This window comes from Fragaria vesca, linkage group LG5 (genome assembly GCF_000184155.1).
Source record: "Fragaria vesca subsp. vesca linkage group LG5, FraVesHawaii_1.0, whole genome shotgun sequence".
Lineage (NCBI taxonomy): Eukaryota > Viridiplantae > Streptophyta > Magnoliopsida > Rosales > Rosaceae > Fragaria > Fragaria vesca.
Genome location: NC_020495.1, coordinates 8,570,863 through 8,587,425, shown reverse-complemented (window position 1 = coordinate 8,587,425; position 16,563 = coordinate 8,570,863). Strand labels below are relative to the sequence as shown.

At 38.4% G+C, this 16,563-nt stretch overlaps 3 protein-coding genes across 3 annotated transcripts; all 3 read left to right on the top strand.

Annotated features, from left to right (window-relative positions):
- The first annotated feature begins 2,476 nt into the window (after positions 1-2,476).
- LOC101291058 (ent-kaurenoic acid oxidase 1-like) lies at positions 2,477-4,698 on the top strand. The gene is made up of 9 exons (XM_004301122.1): positions 2,477-2,701; positions 2,768-3,092; positions 3,211-3,360; positions 3,494-3,745; positions 3,858-3,941; positions 4,030-4,108; positions 4,197-4,303; positions 4,384-4,502; positions 4,608-4,698. Exons 1-9 carry the CDS (start codon positions 2,481-2,483, stop codon positions 4,696-4,698), a joined length of 1,428 nt encoding a protein of 475 aa, XP_004301170.1. The 5' UTR covers positions 2,477-2,480.
- Positions 4,699-5,893: 1,195 nt separating this feature from the next.
- On the top strand, positions 5,894-9,653 carry LOC101293685 (LRR receptor-like serine/threonine-protein kinase FEI 1-like). The gene is made up of 13 exons (XM_004299357.1): positions 5,894-6,008; positions 6,277-6,412; positions 6,500-6,571; positions 6,659-6,730; positions 6,837-6,908; positions 7,117-7,188; positions 7,302-7,373; positions 7,737-7,843; positions 7,947-8,120; positions 8,294-8,626; positions 8,731-8,985; positions 9,154-9,287; positions 9,370-9,653. The coding sequence occupies exons 1-13, from the start codon at positions 5,921-5,923 to the stop codon at positions 9,592-9,594; spliced, it is 1,812 nt and encodes a 603-aa protein (XP_004299405.1). The 5' UTR covers positions 5,894-5,920; the 3' UTR covers positions 9,595-9,653.
- Positions 9,654-14,298: 4,645 nt separating this feature from the next.
- Positions 14,299-15,247, top strand: LOC101293394 (short-chain dehydrogenase reductase 3b-like). The gene has a single exon (XM_004299356.1). The coding sequence runs from the start codon at positions 14,310-14,312 to the stop codon at positions 15,096-15,098; it is 789 nt and encodes a 262-aa protein (XP_004299404.1). The 5' UTR covers positions 14,299-14,309; the 3' UTR covers positions 15,099-15,247.
- Positions 15,248-16,563: the final 1,316 nt, after the last annotated feature.

Genomic DNA, 16,563 nt, shown 5'->3' with positions numbered 1-16,563 from the left:
AGAGAGAGAGAGAGGTGGGGTGTTAAATGGAATTTCCAGTTGAAAAATATGTCCAGTCAGCAACTTAACCACTGATTTGGACGGCGACTTAACGGATGGACCAAATTGTGTGACATTGGATAGTTAATGGGGTAATCAATTGAAATTGAAAGTTAATGGAGTAAACTGTCGAGCGCATGAAAGCTAATGGAGTGACCAATAATTTCTCCAAATTCATATCAGGGAAGTTATTAGCAGTAAAACGTTTCTTAAAATCCTGCACAAAGTGCTTGATGATATCCTCTGGGTTTGTTAACCAAAAATTGTTGTCGTCTTTAATTCGGCCAATATGATTTAACTTCTTCCTGAAATTTGCCTTCAGTTGAAAATACTTTGTGTTTCGATCCCCTAGTTTTAGCCAATTTGCCTTGGCTCTTTCAGCCCAGAAAAGCTCTTCCTCTTGTTGCAGAGTTTGGAGGTCCTGAGAAATGCTTAAGTTCCTTTCCTATAACAAAACTGAAGAGGGATTATTCATAAGCTGATACTGGACAACATGCAATTGATCCTGTAAATCAGTGATTTTCTGGAAAAAATTACCAAACACCTCTTTTTTCCAAACTTTAGCCAAAGTAGCAAATTTGCCACACAGAGAAGTAAAATTTCTCATAGAGTTGGAATCCAATACTACTGCCAAGAATCCGTGACAAGCTTTTTAAACGAAGCATGAGACATCCAAATAGCTTCAAACTTAAAAGCTCTTTGGTATGAAACATTCCTATGATTCCAAGCAACATAAATTGGACCATGATCAGAGCCAATAATAGGAAGATTTTCAACCTCCACATCAGGGAAATTAATCATCCAGTTAGGATTAGCACAAGCCCTATCCAATTTTTCATAAATGACAGTATGGTCTTTATGGTTGTTAGTCCAAGTAAAAGGAATTCATGTACTAGGGATTGTGCAGAGATTATTGCTATTTATAAAATCACCAAAATTAATCATGTATTTGTTAGTGTCCACAGAACCACCTAATTTTTCTGAATTGTACACAATGCAATTGAAATCTCCCATAAGTAACCAAGGATCATCATTAAAAGGTTTCCACTTGGAGATTTCCTTCCAAAGATTCAGTTGAAGACGCTTATGAGGGTAAGCATAAACAAAGGTAGAGAACCAGCTAGAATTTCTACTAATATCAGTAATATAACAGTGAATGAACCGATCATGAGTAAACACAACATTCATATTAATAAAACTGGATTTCCAAAACAGGCAAAGGCCACCACACTGGCCTTGTGCATGCACTACAAAATAGTTATCAAAAGGTAATAAATTTAAAAGTTTTGCTCCTAGATCATCTGAAGTCCTTGTATCGACAACACAAAAAACATCTAAACCAAAAGTAGAAGCATAATAGAGCAACTGTGCCTGAAATCCAGACCAGGAACTCCCCTGGCTATTCCAAATCATCATCTTCATTTAGGAGTAGAGAAGTTTGTCATCTTGGAGGGGCCAACCTCCATGGTCCTAGCCTGATGAGAATCCACTTCATCTTTGAACATCTCTCTGGTTCTCTTTAAAGGGCTGCGAAACCCAGCACTCACATCCATTTCATCATTCTCATTCACAACACCAAACATACCATTAGCGCCATAATCACCATCCATAACATTGTTATTTATCATCTTGTCCTCCTCATAGGCATCCTCAAAGTTCTCCTGGGAGTGATGAATAAGTCCATAAAAGTGATTAAAAAAGTCAACCGCGGAGGAAGGAGAATAGATAGAATTTGGGTCCATAAGAAGGGGGAAAGAATTATTTAGACAGAGAGAATGCATAAGATGAACAATATCAGTTAAAGAAGAAAAAGAATGGATAGAACTTGGCTCTTCCAAAACAGAAGAGCCACTCACCAAATCTTGAGAGTGAGTTTCAGGGACAAAAAGCAGGCTCCAGTAACATTCTCATTGCGCTGCCCAATTGTTATACCGTCTCTGGCTGTATCCTTAAAGGAGACTCCCTCTTTGATCTTACCCGAATTAGGCCTAATTAAATCATTATCTAGGGCACGCAAGGCTTCCTAATTTAGTAAAACAGATGGTATCAATTAAGCCAAAACTATCTAGGGCAGTAAACTAGCTACGATCCAATCTTGACATCTTCCGAATTAGGGGAAAAAAAAAGGTACTAACATACTAAGCCAAAACTCATGACGCATTCTGACAATTGTGCCAATTTTAATAGAAGAAAATTCCCAAATTAGGAAACTAGGGTCCCGATACATATATTCCTCAAGTTCTATGGCTTTCAAGTAAGATTGATTCCCTTTGTCTTACTAGCTCACCCTAGAAATCAACTCGAAATTTATCTACACAACTTGCTCTATATATAAATCAATCCAACGTACTGTGACAGATTAAGAGCCAAGAGGGGCTAATATTAAGCATACTAATTAGTATTATAGTGGAGATCATATGGATATTTCTTCGGGGATGTGGATGGCTTTGGTTTTGGGAGGTTTCCCATTTTTAGGGTTTCTCTTGTGGTGGTGGAACGAGCTTTGGTACGTTCTTCCTCTCAAAATGCGACAGTCACCAACTGGCGCCAAGCTACCACCGGGCGTCATGGGATTTCCTTTCATCGGTGAAATGCTCACTTTCCTTTGGTATTTCAAAGTACTTCGTCGCCCGGATGATTTCATCAACGCTAAGAGGACTAAGTACGTATTAATAACTATATTTCCTTTGGTATTTTAGACGATATATAATGTAATTTGAATAACCAGGTATGGCGATGGAGTAGGCATGTATAGAACGCACCTCTTCGGATCACCATCCATCATAACATGCTTCCCTGCGGTCAACAAATATGTATTCCAATCTGATGACATATTCACCTCAGTATGGCCTAATGTTGATCTTATGGGTCCAACTTCACTGGTATCAGTTAGTGGAAAGTCTCATACTAGGGTTAGAAGCTACGTCACCAATGTAATAAACCGGCCGGACGCTCTCCGGCGCATTGCCCTCCTTGTTCAACCTCGCATCATCGCTGCACTTGAGTCGTGGGCGCAAAAGGGTAGAATCAAAGCTTTTGATGAAGCTAACAAGGTATAGATCGCCTGTAGATCGCAGCACCATGACATCATTGACATGCAGTATATTCTAGCCAAGCTTCAACCTTCAAAAGAAAACCAACTAATATACATGTGTATGCTTTAATTTACAGTTATCATTTGAGAATATCGGACAACTATTCATAAGTATGGATCCAGGGCCTCTCTTAGATACCATCGATAACTTGTTTACTGGCTTGCTGAAAGGAGTTAGAGCTCAACCCATCAACATTCCCGGATTCGCTTATCATCATGCTCGTCAGGTACACGGTTTAAAACTTTAAATTGAAATCTCTTGCAAGTCCAAATATCAATATATATCTATAGTTATCTCCTGGTCTAATTAGGAGAAGAATTATCACATGCTCTAATAATACTGTGTGACTGAATTTGCAGTGCAGACAAAAGCTTGATGCTATTTTCAGGATGGAGCTGGAAAAGAAGAAGAACCAAAGTGAAGTTTTGACAAATGATGTAATGGATGGGTTGATGCAAATCAAAGATGATGCAGGTAATCAGTTAAGTGAGGAAGAGGTGACAGATAACATTGTGAGCCTTGTTATTGCTGGATATGCCTCAACTTCCCTTGCATCAATGTGGGCTATCTATTTTCTTGCCAAAAACCCCGATGTTCTCCAAAAGCTACGGGTAAATATCAACATCGATCCATATTTTCCTAACACTGAAAAACAATCTAACTAATTAGTAATGATATTTATTAAGTTTTATCATCTTTGAGATTCTCATCATGTACTTACAGGAGGAGAATATGAGCTTAAGTGAGAAGAAGAAAGGGGATCTCATTACTAGCGATGATATTTCAAAAATGAAATACACAAACAAGGTGTATATTAATTAAGTCCAAGTTTGCTTGTCAGGGTTTTAACAAGAATAAGAAAATACTGATCAGAAATACTGAATGAGATATACAGGTTGTGGAAGAGACGATAAGAATGGCAAACCTTGCTGCGTTCATTTTCCGTTTGGCTACTAAGGAAGCCGAGTACAAAGGTAGTTGGAATTAACGAGTATATTATACATTATGCAACTTTAATTTTAGTTCATAAGTATGTAATCAAGGTCGTTATGATTTTTGTAGGTTATAGGATACCAAAGGGTTGGAAAGTGATTCTTTGGATTCGATATATCCACACAAACTCGGAAAATTTCGATAATCCTATGTGTTTTAATCCAGATAGATGGGATGTAAGTCCACATCATTTAGAGAATTATATAACTAAACTCAATAAACATAGATTTACTCATCAATTAATTGATTGCCTCAGCAACCAGCTAAACCAGGAACATACCAAGTTTTTGGTGGCGGACCAAGAGTTTGTGCAGGAAATATGCTTGTTAGGATACAACTTGCAATCTTATTGCATCATTTGTCTGTTGGATACAAGTAAGGAAATGAACCGTAATAATAGTTTTGCTTGATATAGTGTATATTTTTAACAGGGAAATATATTGGTATAGGTATTCATGAACTTTTGTTGTCACAACTCAGGTGGAAGTTGCTGAATCCAGATGTAGGGATGGTTTATCTTTCACATCCGAAGCCAATTGACAATGTTGATATCACTATTAGCAAAATTTAAGTATTGTTTGTATTTCTCGGAATTTTAAGTAGTTTCATTTGAAAAAAGAAATAATGAATGTACCAATTTGTAAATTAGTTTCTTTCTTGGTTGTGACCGGTATTGCTAATATGTATCTTTTATAACACATTTGAATTCTATTCATATATGTCACCTTGAACAATTGTATGCTGTTTTGATTTTACTTAAAATTAAGAGGGAATGAATGAATACTATATTCAACGACGAAATGCAGTTTAGCCCAAAACATCATATATACAAAGCCTAAAATTGAGACCCCACTTCAAAAAGAAAACCCTGAAAAATGTAGAAGAAAGTAGAATCAAGTGGAAGATACACCCAATCATATCATTTTGAATTGTTGTTGGTGTAAATCCTCCTAATCATGATTACTTGCACTAAAACATTTGGGTTAGTTCCAAACTTTCTCATATCCTTGTATGATCATGCAACTTGAATTCTTTGATTCCATAATAAAAAGTTCTTCCCATTTTACTTTAGTTTCTTATATCAACACCAACTCAACCACCAAAAATATTTAAACATCAAAGAACACATATCATTGCCCACAGGCCCAATATCACTTCTCAAACCAACATAAACTTACCGGCCCAAACTTATCGTAGCCAAACCCATAAGTACGGTAGGGTCCCGTTTGTATCGTTCAGCATCTGTCTCACTGAGCACCCAGCCAGTAGTGACCACATGTTAAAAAAATTTTGCAATTACTCAAGAACTGAAGAATGCTCTAATATTTCCAGTGAAACCCAATTTTTTCTGAGATCTTTTATAGCAGCAACAAGGAAATGCATCAACTACCCAAACAATGAAAGATGAAAACCAACCTTCAGCTATTTTTCATTTTTTCTTCTGGGTGTTCTTATTTTGCTGTAATTCCATAACTACGAGTTAATATTTTGAAATTGGTAGACAACGGCTATTCCATGCACAACTTTCTATATTTCAAAAAGTCTGTCCTTCACTCTCTGCACATAAGTTATAGGAAAAAAGCAATCTTTTCCTCTCTCTATCTCTGTCTCTCTCTTCGTGCTTCAAAAATTATGATTAATTTATTTCTATCATGGAAGTAGTACCCCACCTCCATCACAGCTTCAGCTTCACTCTAACCCACTGTTGCCATCATACTTCAAACTTCAATACTTTCACTCCCATTGTTCAGTGAAGAAGAGACCAAGTTCAGAAACAGCTCATTTTCAAGAAAATGAAGAAGGGTGTTCTGTTTTGGGTCCTCTCAGTCATTGTAGCAGCAACTGTTTGCTCTCATTGTTCTCTTGCTCTCACCCAAGATGGTAAACCAAATCCCCAATTCATTTCTTTTGCTCATTTTGGGTTAAAGCTTTCTTCTTTTTCATCTGCTGATGATGACAAGTTATCTTGCAGTAGTCATAGTTGCATTTTGTTGAGCTGGGTTTTTGATTTTGATGTTTTACATATAAAGATTGTATCTTTAATGTGCTTAGATATACTTTTCTGTGTTTTTTTCAAGTTTCAAATTTGGGGTTTTGTATATTTTACTTCTCTTATTAGATCATTTAGTGATGTACCTTTTTGCTCCAGGTCTTATACTGCTGGAAATGAAAAGCGTTTTGAATGACAGTAGGAACATGCTCAGTAACTGGCAGGATTCTGATGAATCACCTTGTAATTGGACTGGTATTTCTTGCCATCCTCAGGACCAAAGAGTCAGCGCAATGTATGTCAAACCCATTTTTATTTCCTCACTTTTAAGTTTTACTCTGATTCACTCATTCTCAAAGATTATGTATTGGGATCTTTTCAGTAACCTACCCTATATGGAACTAGGAGGGACTATATCTCCCAGCATTGGCAAACTCAGTAGATTGCAGAGACTGTGAGTCTAATTTGAATACCCATTTTAACTGAGAAGTTCTGCACTTTTCTAATTTTGCTTATATTATTGTATTACAATGTGAATCAGGGCGCTTCACCAGAACAGCTTACACGGATTCATTCCTAATGAAATTGCCAGATGTGCTGAGCTTAGAGCTTTGTAAGAGAAAATCATTCCTTTCTCTTTTGTAGTTTTCGTTTGAGTTGTAACATGTGAATCTGCTTGTATGACACTAGAACTCACTTTTGGCTGTCCTTTCTATTAGGTACTTGAGGGCTAATTATCTGCAAGGAGGCATACCATCAGATATTGGAAACCTTTCTGCTCTAACCATATTGTAAGACTTTTGTTTTTTCTTTGTCTAGTCAGGTTTACTAAGTTTTCACACACACACACACACACACACACCACACACTCGATGATAGTTAAATGCTCACTCTATAGCTTACAACTTACCAAGGGCAGTCATCCAATGCTGATTGAGCTATTTACAATTAATTTAATTGTTGTTTCTCCAGTATGATGAACTTAATATAAATTTGCAGGGATATATCAAGTAATTTATTAAAGGGTGCAATACCTTCATCTATCGGCCGCTTATCACGACTCCGCTCTCTGTAAGTGCCAATTATAGCTTAGTACCTAATGGTATTATTATTATATACCCTTCAGTTTTTCATTAGATGGTCTCTCAATAGCATAAGTGATTCATTGCTTTTGTATGTCTTAGGAACTTGTCCACTAACTTCTTCTCCGGGGAAATCCCAGATGTTGGAGTTCTGAGCAACTTTGGGAATAAGTCGTAAGTATTCATATGTTCATCCCATCACTCATTCATAAAATTTGTATTGCACACATTCAGGTTTCCATATATGTTGGTTATAGTTTTAAGCTTGTTAGAATTAGACAATAGGCATATGTGCATATTCATGTAAGCTAGTGGCCAATTTTGAATGACCAGGCTGTGAAACTTTTGAGTTTGTGGAGAAGTTAGGATTGATAACTTATGCATTAATTTGCTTTTCTCAAATAGCAGGTGTGCACTATATGTAGTACAGTAAATAGAAACATCAATACCTGCTGTCTTCCATTTTTAAGCACAGGTGCATAGTCTTTAGTTGTCCACCCCATTGATTCTCTTCTGAACTTGCTTCAACATGCATAGGTTTATTGGGAATCTTGATCTTTGTGGCCAACAAGTGCACAAGCCCTGTCGAACCTCACTGGGATTTCCTGCTGTGTTGCCTCATGCGGCAAGTGATGAATCAGCAGGTAAGTTCAGGATTCTATATCATTTGCTTATAGTCACTTGAGAACCTGTGCCAAGTAAGAATGTGCTGTACTAACTCTGGTCCATTTACTGTGGATATTGTAGCCCCTCCCAAGCGATCTTCACATTACATTAAGGGATTGCTTATTGGTGTCATGTCCACCATGGCAGTTGCACTCTTCATTCTCCTTGGCTTCCTTTGGGCTCGGTTACTATCGAAAAAGGAAAGAGTGGCCAAGAAGTATACAGAAGTTACAAAGCAAGTGAATCAAGAAGCAGGTAAACCGAATGCTTTCTGGTCTTCAATCAATTATTAACCTAAACTCAGTTTACAAATCCAACCTTAATGCCCCCACTTGGGTCATTTACCCCCACTTGGGACATTTACCCCACTTCAATCAATTAAGGTTGGAACTGTAATAAGGTTGCTGAGAAAATATTGTATTGAACAGGCACAAAACTTATCACATTCCATGGAGATCTGCCCTACCCTTCATGCGAGATTATTGACAAATTAGAGTCACTTGATGAAGAGGATGTTGTAGGATCAGGAGGGTTTGGCACTGTGTACCGAATGGTCATGAATGATTGTGGAACATTTGCTGTAAAAAGAATTGACAGAAGTCGGGAAGGATCAGATCAATGTTTCGAGAGGGAGTTAGAGATCTTGGGTAGCATTAAGCATATAAATCTAGTTAACTTGCGAGGCTACTGCAGGCTCCCTACTTCAAAGCTTCTTATATATGATTATGTAGCTATGGGGAGCTTAGATGATTTCTTGCATGGTAAGACTTTCTATATGTAAATATTTGTTTCACAACATGTTTGCTTCAGGATTGAATGCTTATCTTTGAACATTTTTTTTTTTCTTTTTCTACCTCTTCTTCAGGAGATGGGCAGGAAGAGCGACCTCTGAATTGGAGTGTCCGTTTAAGAATAGCTCTTGGTTCTGCCAGAGGGATAGCGTACCTACACCATGATTGCTGTCCAAAGATAGTGCACCGTGACATAAAATCTAGCAACATTCTGCTTGATGAAAACTTGGAGCCCCATGTCTCGGACTTTGGTCTTGCAAAGCTTTTGGTTGATGAGGATGCCCATGTTACCACAGTGGTTGCTGGCACTTTTGGCTATCTTGCACCAGGTCTGTTTTTGTGTCATATTATTCTTGTATGTGTACGAGTATCCTCTTGGTGAATGTTACAAATTGAAAAACAGAATAACCATTGAACGTTACAAATTGAAAAACAGAATAACCATCTCTTATAATTAGTTAGCAACATGTACTAATTGGTTTTTGCTACTGTTGCAGAGTATTTGCAAAGCGGGAGAGCAACACAGAAGTCAGATGTATATAGCTTTGGAGTTCTTTTGCTTGAGCTTGTGACTGGAAAGAGACCTACTGATCCAACATTTGTCCAGAAAGGCTTAAATGTAGTTGGTTGGGTAAGTTCTCCTTCATTTGTCAATTGACCAAAAAATAGAGCCTTGTTCTGTACTCGGAATCAGACTTAACTTTCCTGTGCAGATGAACACGCTATTGAGGGAGAACCGAATGAAAGACTTTGTTGACAAGCGGTGCAGAGATGCAGATCCCGAAAGTGTGGAAGCAATTCTTGAAATAGCTGCAAGGTGCACAGATGCAAATCCAGATGATAGGCCATCAATGAATCAGGTATTACAGTTGCTAGAGCAAGAAGTCATGTCACCTTGCCCAAGTGATTTCTACGACTCCCACTCAGATCATTGTTGAGTACGAAGAAAAGGCTGCCCCGTAGATTATGTGATGTTCTCGTTGCTCCTCTCTAGGGGGCATATGCTTGTAAATGACATAACTTTCCAACTGGATTTTTGTCTTGGTAGTCATTGCACCTGCTGGCTTTGCACGGTTTTTGTTTGTCAATGAATCAAAATTTGCTCAACTTGTTTCACCAATCGTTCATTCATGTTGTTACTTTCATCGCTGTGATAAACTAACCGTCCATAGATACTAAACTTGCTCTTCTTTAATGAACAGCAATGCTGATTGTGTTGGAGAGGGGAGATACCATATTAGAAAAGTGACAAAGAAAATATAACTCATAAGTGGGTGAGTCATTCATAATTGTACCGATGTCTTTTGTGATTAAAACCCGGCACCTTAAAAATGGTTAAGTTAGGACAGTATCGGTACAAGGATGATTCACGGGCCACGCTTATCGTTATGTGACATAATATTAGAGCAGGTCCCTTTTCAGTTGCATCTCCAATGAGCCCGGGTTGGTTCTTTCAGGGGTCATGGCCTTGGTTTGGTTCTTTCGAGTTTGGGGTTTTTTCAGTTGTCATTGGGAGTTTGGGGTTTTTTCGGTAATCATGGGACTCGGATTCAGTTTGTTAATCAGTTTCACGTGCAGACCTAAAAGGTAGGTTGCACGTGAGGGGGGGTGTTGGAGAGGAGAGATCCCACATTGGAAAAGTGACAAAAAAATAGAATTAAATTCAGTTTACCTCCTTGTGGTTTGGGGGTGACTTCATGTTAGCCCTTATACTTTTAATTTCGTCAGTTTACCCCCTGAACTCTTCAATTTCGGCTGCCGTACCCAAATTCTCATATTCCGTTTGAATTTATCGTTAATTCTAGATATAGACCCAACAGTTAAGGTTAAAATTATCAGCAGTTAACGTCTGATTTGACAGAAGATAGGACATTGGTCACGGTTGAGGAAAATTTAAAAATTTGAGGGGTAAACTGATGAAATTGAAAATACAGGGATTAACATAACGTTACTCCCAAACGTCATAAGGGTAAACTGAATTTAATTCAAAAAAATATAACTCATAAGTGGGTGAGTCATTCCTAATTATACTGAGGTCTTTTGTGATTAAAACCCAACACTTTAAAGGTGGTTAAGTTGAGACAATATTTGTACACGGATGATCCACAGGCCACGCTTGTCGTTGTTTGACATGGTATCAGAGCGGGTCCCTCTCCAGATGCATCTCCAATGAGCCCGGGTTGGTTCTTTCAGGGGTCATAGCCCTGGTTTAGTTCTTTCGAGTTTAAGATTCTTTCGGTTATCATGGGGCCCAGGTTCAGTTTGTTAATCAGTTTCACGTGTAGACCTAAAAGTTAGGTTGCACGTGAGGGGGAGTGTTGGAGATGAGAGATCCCACATCGGAAAAGTGACAAAGAAAATATAACTCATAAGTGGGTGAGTCATTCCTAATTGTACCGAGACCTTTTTGTGATTAAAACTGAACACCTTAAAGGTGGTTAAGTTAGGACAGTATCGGTACACAAATGATCAACGGGCCACGCTTGTCGCTGTTTGACATGGTATCAGAGCGGGTTCCTCTCCAGTTGCGTCTCCAATGAGTCCGGGTTGGTTTTTTCAGGGGTCATGGCCCTGGTTTAGTTCTTTCAAGTTTTAGGTTCTTTCAGTTGTCATGGGGAGTTTGGGATTCTTTCGGTTATCATGGGGCCCAGGTTCAGTTTGTTAATCAGTTTCACGTGTAGACCTAAAAGTTAGGTTGCACGTGAGGGGGAGTATTGGAGAGGAGAGATCCCACATTGGAAAATGATAAATAAAATATAACTTATAAGTGAATGGATCATTTCTAATTGTACCGATGTCTTTTATGATTAAAACCCAACACTTTAAAGGTGGTTAAATTGGGACAGTATAGGTACAAGGATGATCCACGGGCCACGTTTGTCGCTGTTTGACATGGTATCAAAGCGGGTCCTTACCTGCCAGTTGCATCTCCAATGAGTCTGGGTTGGTTCTTTCAGGGGTCATGGCCCTGGTTTGGTTCTTTCGAGTTTAAGGTTTTTTCAGTTGTCATTAAGAGTTTGGGGTTCTTTCGGTTATCATGAGACCCGGGTTCAGTTTGTTAATCAGTTTCATGTGCAGACCTAAAAGTTAGGTTGCACGTCTTTTAAGTCTGCACGTGAGGGGGAGTGTTGAAGATAAGAGATCCCACATTGGAAAAGTGACAAAGAAAATATAACTCATAAGTGGGTGAGTTATTCCTAATTGTACCAAGAGCCACGTTTGTCGCTATTTGACAAATTCCACTTTGCTAACCCCAGAGTTTGATGACAACCCACAGTAATACCTAAAACACACCCTTCTTCGATATTTAAGCGCACTCCTAAAGTCCATGGATAGTATACTCTCTAATCCTCTTCTTTAAAGATCATGAATGCAAATTGCACTCTGCAGACACTAGCTAGAAGCAAAGAAATCAAGTTTCTTAAAACTAGTTAATTACACAAATAACGCAACCCACTGTGACGTACAGCAACCAAACCACCAAATGCATATTAAGACAATGCCGCACTCATGGTCCAACGTCTAGATGCATGATAAGATGCCACAAGACGTCGCCGTTGGAAAAGGGTAATTAGGAAATAGGAATAAGTACAGTAATTGGTTCCAGACTCTAGTAGCAGACTGTAACTCCTAGTGTCTCCTACTACAACAGGAGCTATCCAAAATTAAGGTAGCCGCTCTACTTCCTCCTAATCTAATAACATTGTATAAGTTGGGTTATCTGGGGTTTCTATCAAACGCTACAATTGTCTTTTGCCAAACCTAGCTTATCGCTATGTCTCATTGACATTATATTGTTTGTATCTAAATCCCCCAAAGTCTTTGTACGTCCTTGACAATGCAGCCTAGCTAGCTACCGTACGCGTTGTTCGTATTGGAATGCAAGATTGTCTAATTACTTGAGCAAACTAAACTAAATGTTGTAATTGATTGACAAACGGATTATACCCGGCCGGCCAAATCAAACTGGGGTTCGTTCGTCCTTAAACAATTCGAGTCAAAGATGCATATGTTACATGGTAATTGCATCTTAGTCTCCTTTCCAATTCCAAATACACCTAAATTAACGATCGGCTAACTAGATCTTAATAAACCGTGTAATGACCTCTTTGATGACCACGACACGAGTTGTGTCTAGCTGATCTTAATAAGCCTTGCAATGACCTATTTGCCGACGACACGAGTTGCGTCTCAAGATGCATTCCAAAAGGTTATTGCACGGCTTTTGACGATTATGAAGAAAGTGTGGAATAATCTCCGTTTTCGAAAACGAGTCCATAATTTCGCATCATGAAATTCTGTACGTGTTGTGCATTGGCGATCATTGATCACTAAATTACATAGTTTCTAGTTTAATATGTTGAAAGAATCTTGAGGTTGCTTGGTATCTGCGAGTTTAGTCAACTACAAGATCAACGATAGATATGATATTTTACGTAAACAATTGGTTAAGGAAGAACTAAAACTTTAAATAATAGATCCTCATGTGTTATCATCTAGTTTTTCTTCCTCTGATGACATTATACGTACTAAGATAATACCTGCATATTTTGAATATGCATGTTGTACATTCCCACTCTATCAATCAGAAATATGGTAGTCTCTAAGTGCTAATCAGACAGTTTATAAAATGCTAATCTCTAATTAAGTATAAAACAGACGAGTTTATCAACACTGCTAATCTCTAAGTGCCGAGTCAAGGATATAACTAATGGTTGCGTCTAAGTTATAGTTTGAATCCAACTATCTGAACAGATTGACTTTGGAGATAACAACGGTGGCAACAACGTACTGTGAATTTCTTCTTTTTCTTCTTCTTTTATAATCGAAACCTCGACTGAGAAAGGATGTCTAATCAATATAGAATTGTTGCTACTGATGTGCACAACAAAAGGAAACAGCCGAAGAAAGGCAACGAAACCAATCTAAGACTTTTAATCAACAAATCTAGTTTAAAAAATAGTTTTGCATGCTACTACTCCACATCATTCTTGTGAAAAGAAGAAATAATTTCACTAAACATATATATCTCATCATCTGATCAAAGCAGACGAGTTGTAAGAAGCTTTAAGATGCATTTGAGAAGTATATATGATACGATAGCAGTTAGTGACCGATCAAAAGCATAAGCTGCTAAAGGAGAGCAAAGATAATCTTGGACCAATTTGAAATCCACCTCCAACGTACCAACCAATACCAATCGAAAAATGGTCACATAAAGTTCAATTATAATTTCAATTTAGATCAATGAAACCAGCAGCCTTGCTTGAAGCTCACTGTTATTTAGACGCTAGCAGCTAGAATTTTGCTTTAATATTATTGTACATGTTAGTTGGAAGTTTATAATCCAAATGACACTAGAAAATATGTCAAACACATAAGAGTTGTTATGGTCTATAGTTTGACATAATCGTATGTTTCTAAACAATAGTATAGAAGACCACATTGAGTATATCGATAGTTAATTGTATGATTTTGATTAATCGAATTTAGTTATTTTAGACCATGATTAAAAAAAAATTAGCCATATTCCATAGCCACTATCAATGCAAGCTCGACTATAAAAGGCAACGTAGCTAGCGTTCAAGAATTCACACATTGCACAAAAAATCTCATCTTATCAAACAAGCAGAGATATCCCAATAAACGGAAAATGGCAAACCTCACGCTCACGAAGAAGCTTCAAGACAAGGTGGCAATAGTCACCGGTGGCGCTAGTGGCATCGGTGAAGCCACTGCACGCCTCTTTGCTTTGCATGGTGCGCGCGCAGTAGTGATTGCGGACGTCCAGGACGAGAAGGGCCAGGACGTCGCGGCTTCCATCGGCGCTCAATGCAGCTACATCCGCTGCGACGTGAGCGACGAGGACCAGGTCAAGAGCCTGGTCAAGTCAACAGTCCTGACGCACGGCTGCCTGGACATCATGTTCAGCAACGCCGGAATACTCAGCAAAACCAAGCAGGAGGTTCTGGACCTTGACTTGTCCGACTACGACAGGCTGATGGCGGTCAACGTACGAGGGACGGCAGCGTGTGTGAAGCACGCGGCCAAGGCCATGGTGGAAGGCGGAGTGAGGGGGAGCGTGATATGCACGGCAAGCGTCGGGGCGACTAACGGGACGGAAATCTTCACCGACTACACGATGTCAAAGCACGCCATTTTGGGGCTGGTGAGGTGCGCGAGTATACAGCTCGGGACGCACGGGATACGCGTGAACTGCGTATCTCCGGGGCCGACGATGACGCCGATCATGAACACCTCTAATTTTCAGTTTCAGAGTCAGGAAGAGGTAGATAAGCTGAAGTCGACGCTAGGGTTGAAGGGAGGCAAAGAGTTGATGATTCCGGAGCATGTGGCCAGCGCCGTCGTCTACTTAGCTTCCGAGGAATCTCAGTTCGTGAGTGGCCATAATTTGGTCCTCGACGGTGGATTCAAAACATAAGATAGATCGCCACAAGTGTTCATGATCGATCAGTTTCAGCATGCATGCACGTTCGAAAATAAAGCTTTTTTTTTTTTATAACTTTTTCATTATAAACTCACACGTCCTATATACTTCGAAAATAAAGCTGGATTGGATTGATTATTACTTGTTATGAAATTAATTGAAATTGTTTTTAATTTCCGGTCTAAGTCTTTTTCTTTCTCTTTTATTTCATTCATTCCGGTAATGGTTCTCCGTTCTCCCCAACGATTTGGTCTTGGGTTTGAGTTAGTCTTGTTTCAATAGACTGGTTCTTCTTAGACTAATTATAGGGACATCTCTTTGTTTAATAGTTTGTTGTCTACGTACCTCATCTTCTTCATATATGACCAAGAAGTTAGAAGTATTCTCGTTGTATACAGTCTTACTAAAAATTTCAAAATTTTCTGTTTATGCATATTTGTTTTCTTCTGACAATGGCATGTCTGTCTTTTCTTGCGTGAGTTACTGCAATTGTCATCTATTTCCGAGCATTTACTCCGATCCACTGTTTAAAAATTCTGATGGCGGTGTATTTCTCCTCGCAATCGATTGATTAATTTCAAAGCAAATTTAACTAGTCTCATTAGTACGTAGCTAGGTGTCTCATTAGTCTCATTAACAATGGTAGCCATTTTAAGTTAAATTTTAATCAAATTAGCAGCTAAAATGTCATTTTAGTTAGCCGTTTTAGAAATGTGGCTACATCAATGCTCTCTATTTTAGCTAGCATTACATCAACATTATTCTTCAAATAGAAATTAAATAATTTAAATATATTTATATATCACATAAAATATCTTACAAGAAATGTATTAAATTATAGCTAGCCTCATTTGAGTCATCTCGCTAGCTAAATATAGCTAGGAGATAGCTAAAAGTTAAAATAGCTAAAGTTTGGCTAGTCTGCTAGAGCTTCTAAAACATCCAAAAAAGCTAAACACGCTCTCTAAAATAGCTAAAAGCTAAAATAGAAAATCTGTTAAAGTTGCTATTACAAATCTATAATGTTGGTGGTGAATTTGTTATTTGAATAATATTGTTAATATTATTGATACAAATTTATTAAAAGAAAAACATGAATAGTTTTCTCTTGAGAGACGTACTAAGGTTGGATGCGGTGTGGTGCTTCCCTTATCGCCGGTAAGACTTGCAACTAAGAAAGGGGAATGGAGACAATGAGGGCTGGCAGGAATGGAAAGACATTTACTTGAGTGAAACCACCACCCAAGTTAGAGCTTCAACATTAACAAGTCCGTTATTGGTAGGTTGGTAAGAACCCGGATCCTCTCCTAATGAGAGGTTGCCTAATATTGCCTCATGAATGGATCTGAGCCATTCAATATTTAACAGATGGTCATGATTTCTCTTAGATTATTTTAGGTGATATTTTGGGCCATCTCCTTCTCTGCTCAAATTCTCGTCTCCCATCTCTCTCTCTCTC

Bases quoted from the DNA above. Each gene is read 5' to 3' on its own strand.
- LOC101291058 (XM_004301122.1), top strand. From the start codon at position 2,481: ATGGCTTTGGTTTTGGGAGGTTTCCCATTTTTAGGGTTTCTCTTGTGG. The intron at 2,702-2,767 runs GTACGTATTAAT...TTGAATAACCAG, and splicing joins ATCAACGCTAAGAGGACTAA to GTATGGCGATGGAGTAGGCA. The intron at 4,304-4,383 runs GTAAGTCCACAT...TGATTGCCTCAG, and splicing joins TTAATCCAGATAGATGGGAT to CAACCAGCTAAACCAGGAAC.
- LOC101293685 (XM_004299357.1), top strand. From the start codon at position 5,921: ATGAAGAAGGGTGTTCTGTTTTGGGTCCTCTCAGTCATTGTAGCAGCA. The intron at 7,844-7,946 runs GTAAGTTCAGGA...TGGATATTGTAG, and splicing joins GGCAAGTGATGAATCAGCAG to CCCCTCCCAAGCGATCTTCA. The intron at 8,627-8,730 runs GTAAGACTTTCT...CCTCTTCTTCAG, and splicing joins CTTAGATGATTTCTTGCATG to GAGATGGGCAGGAAGAGCGA.
- LOC101293394 (XM_004299356.1), top strand. From the start codon at position 14,310: ATGGCAAACCTCACGCTCACGAAGAAGCTTCAAGACAAGGTGGCAATA.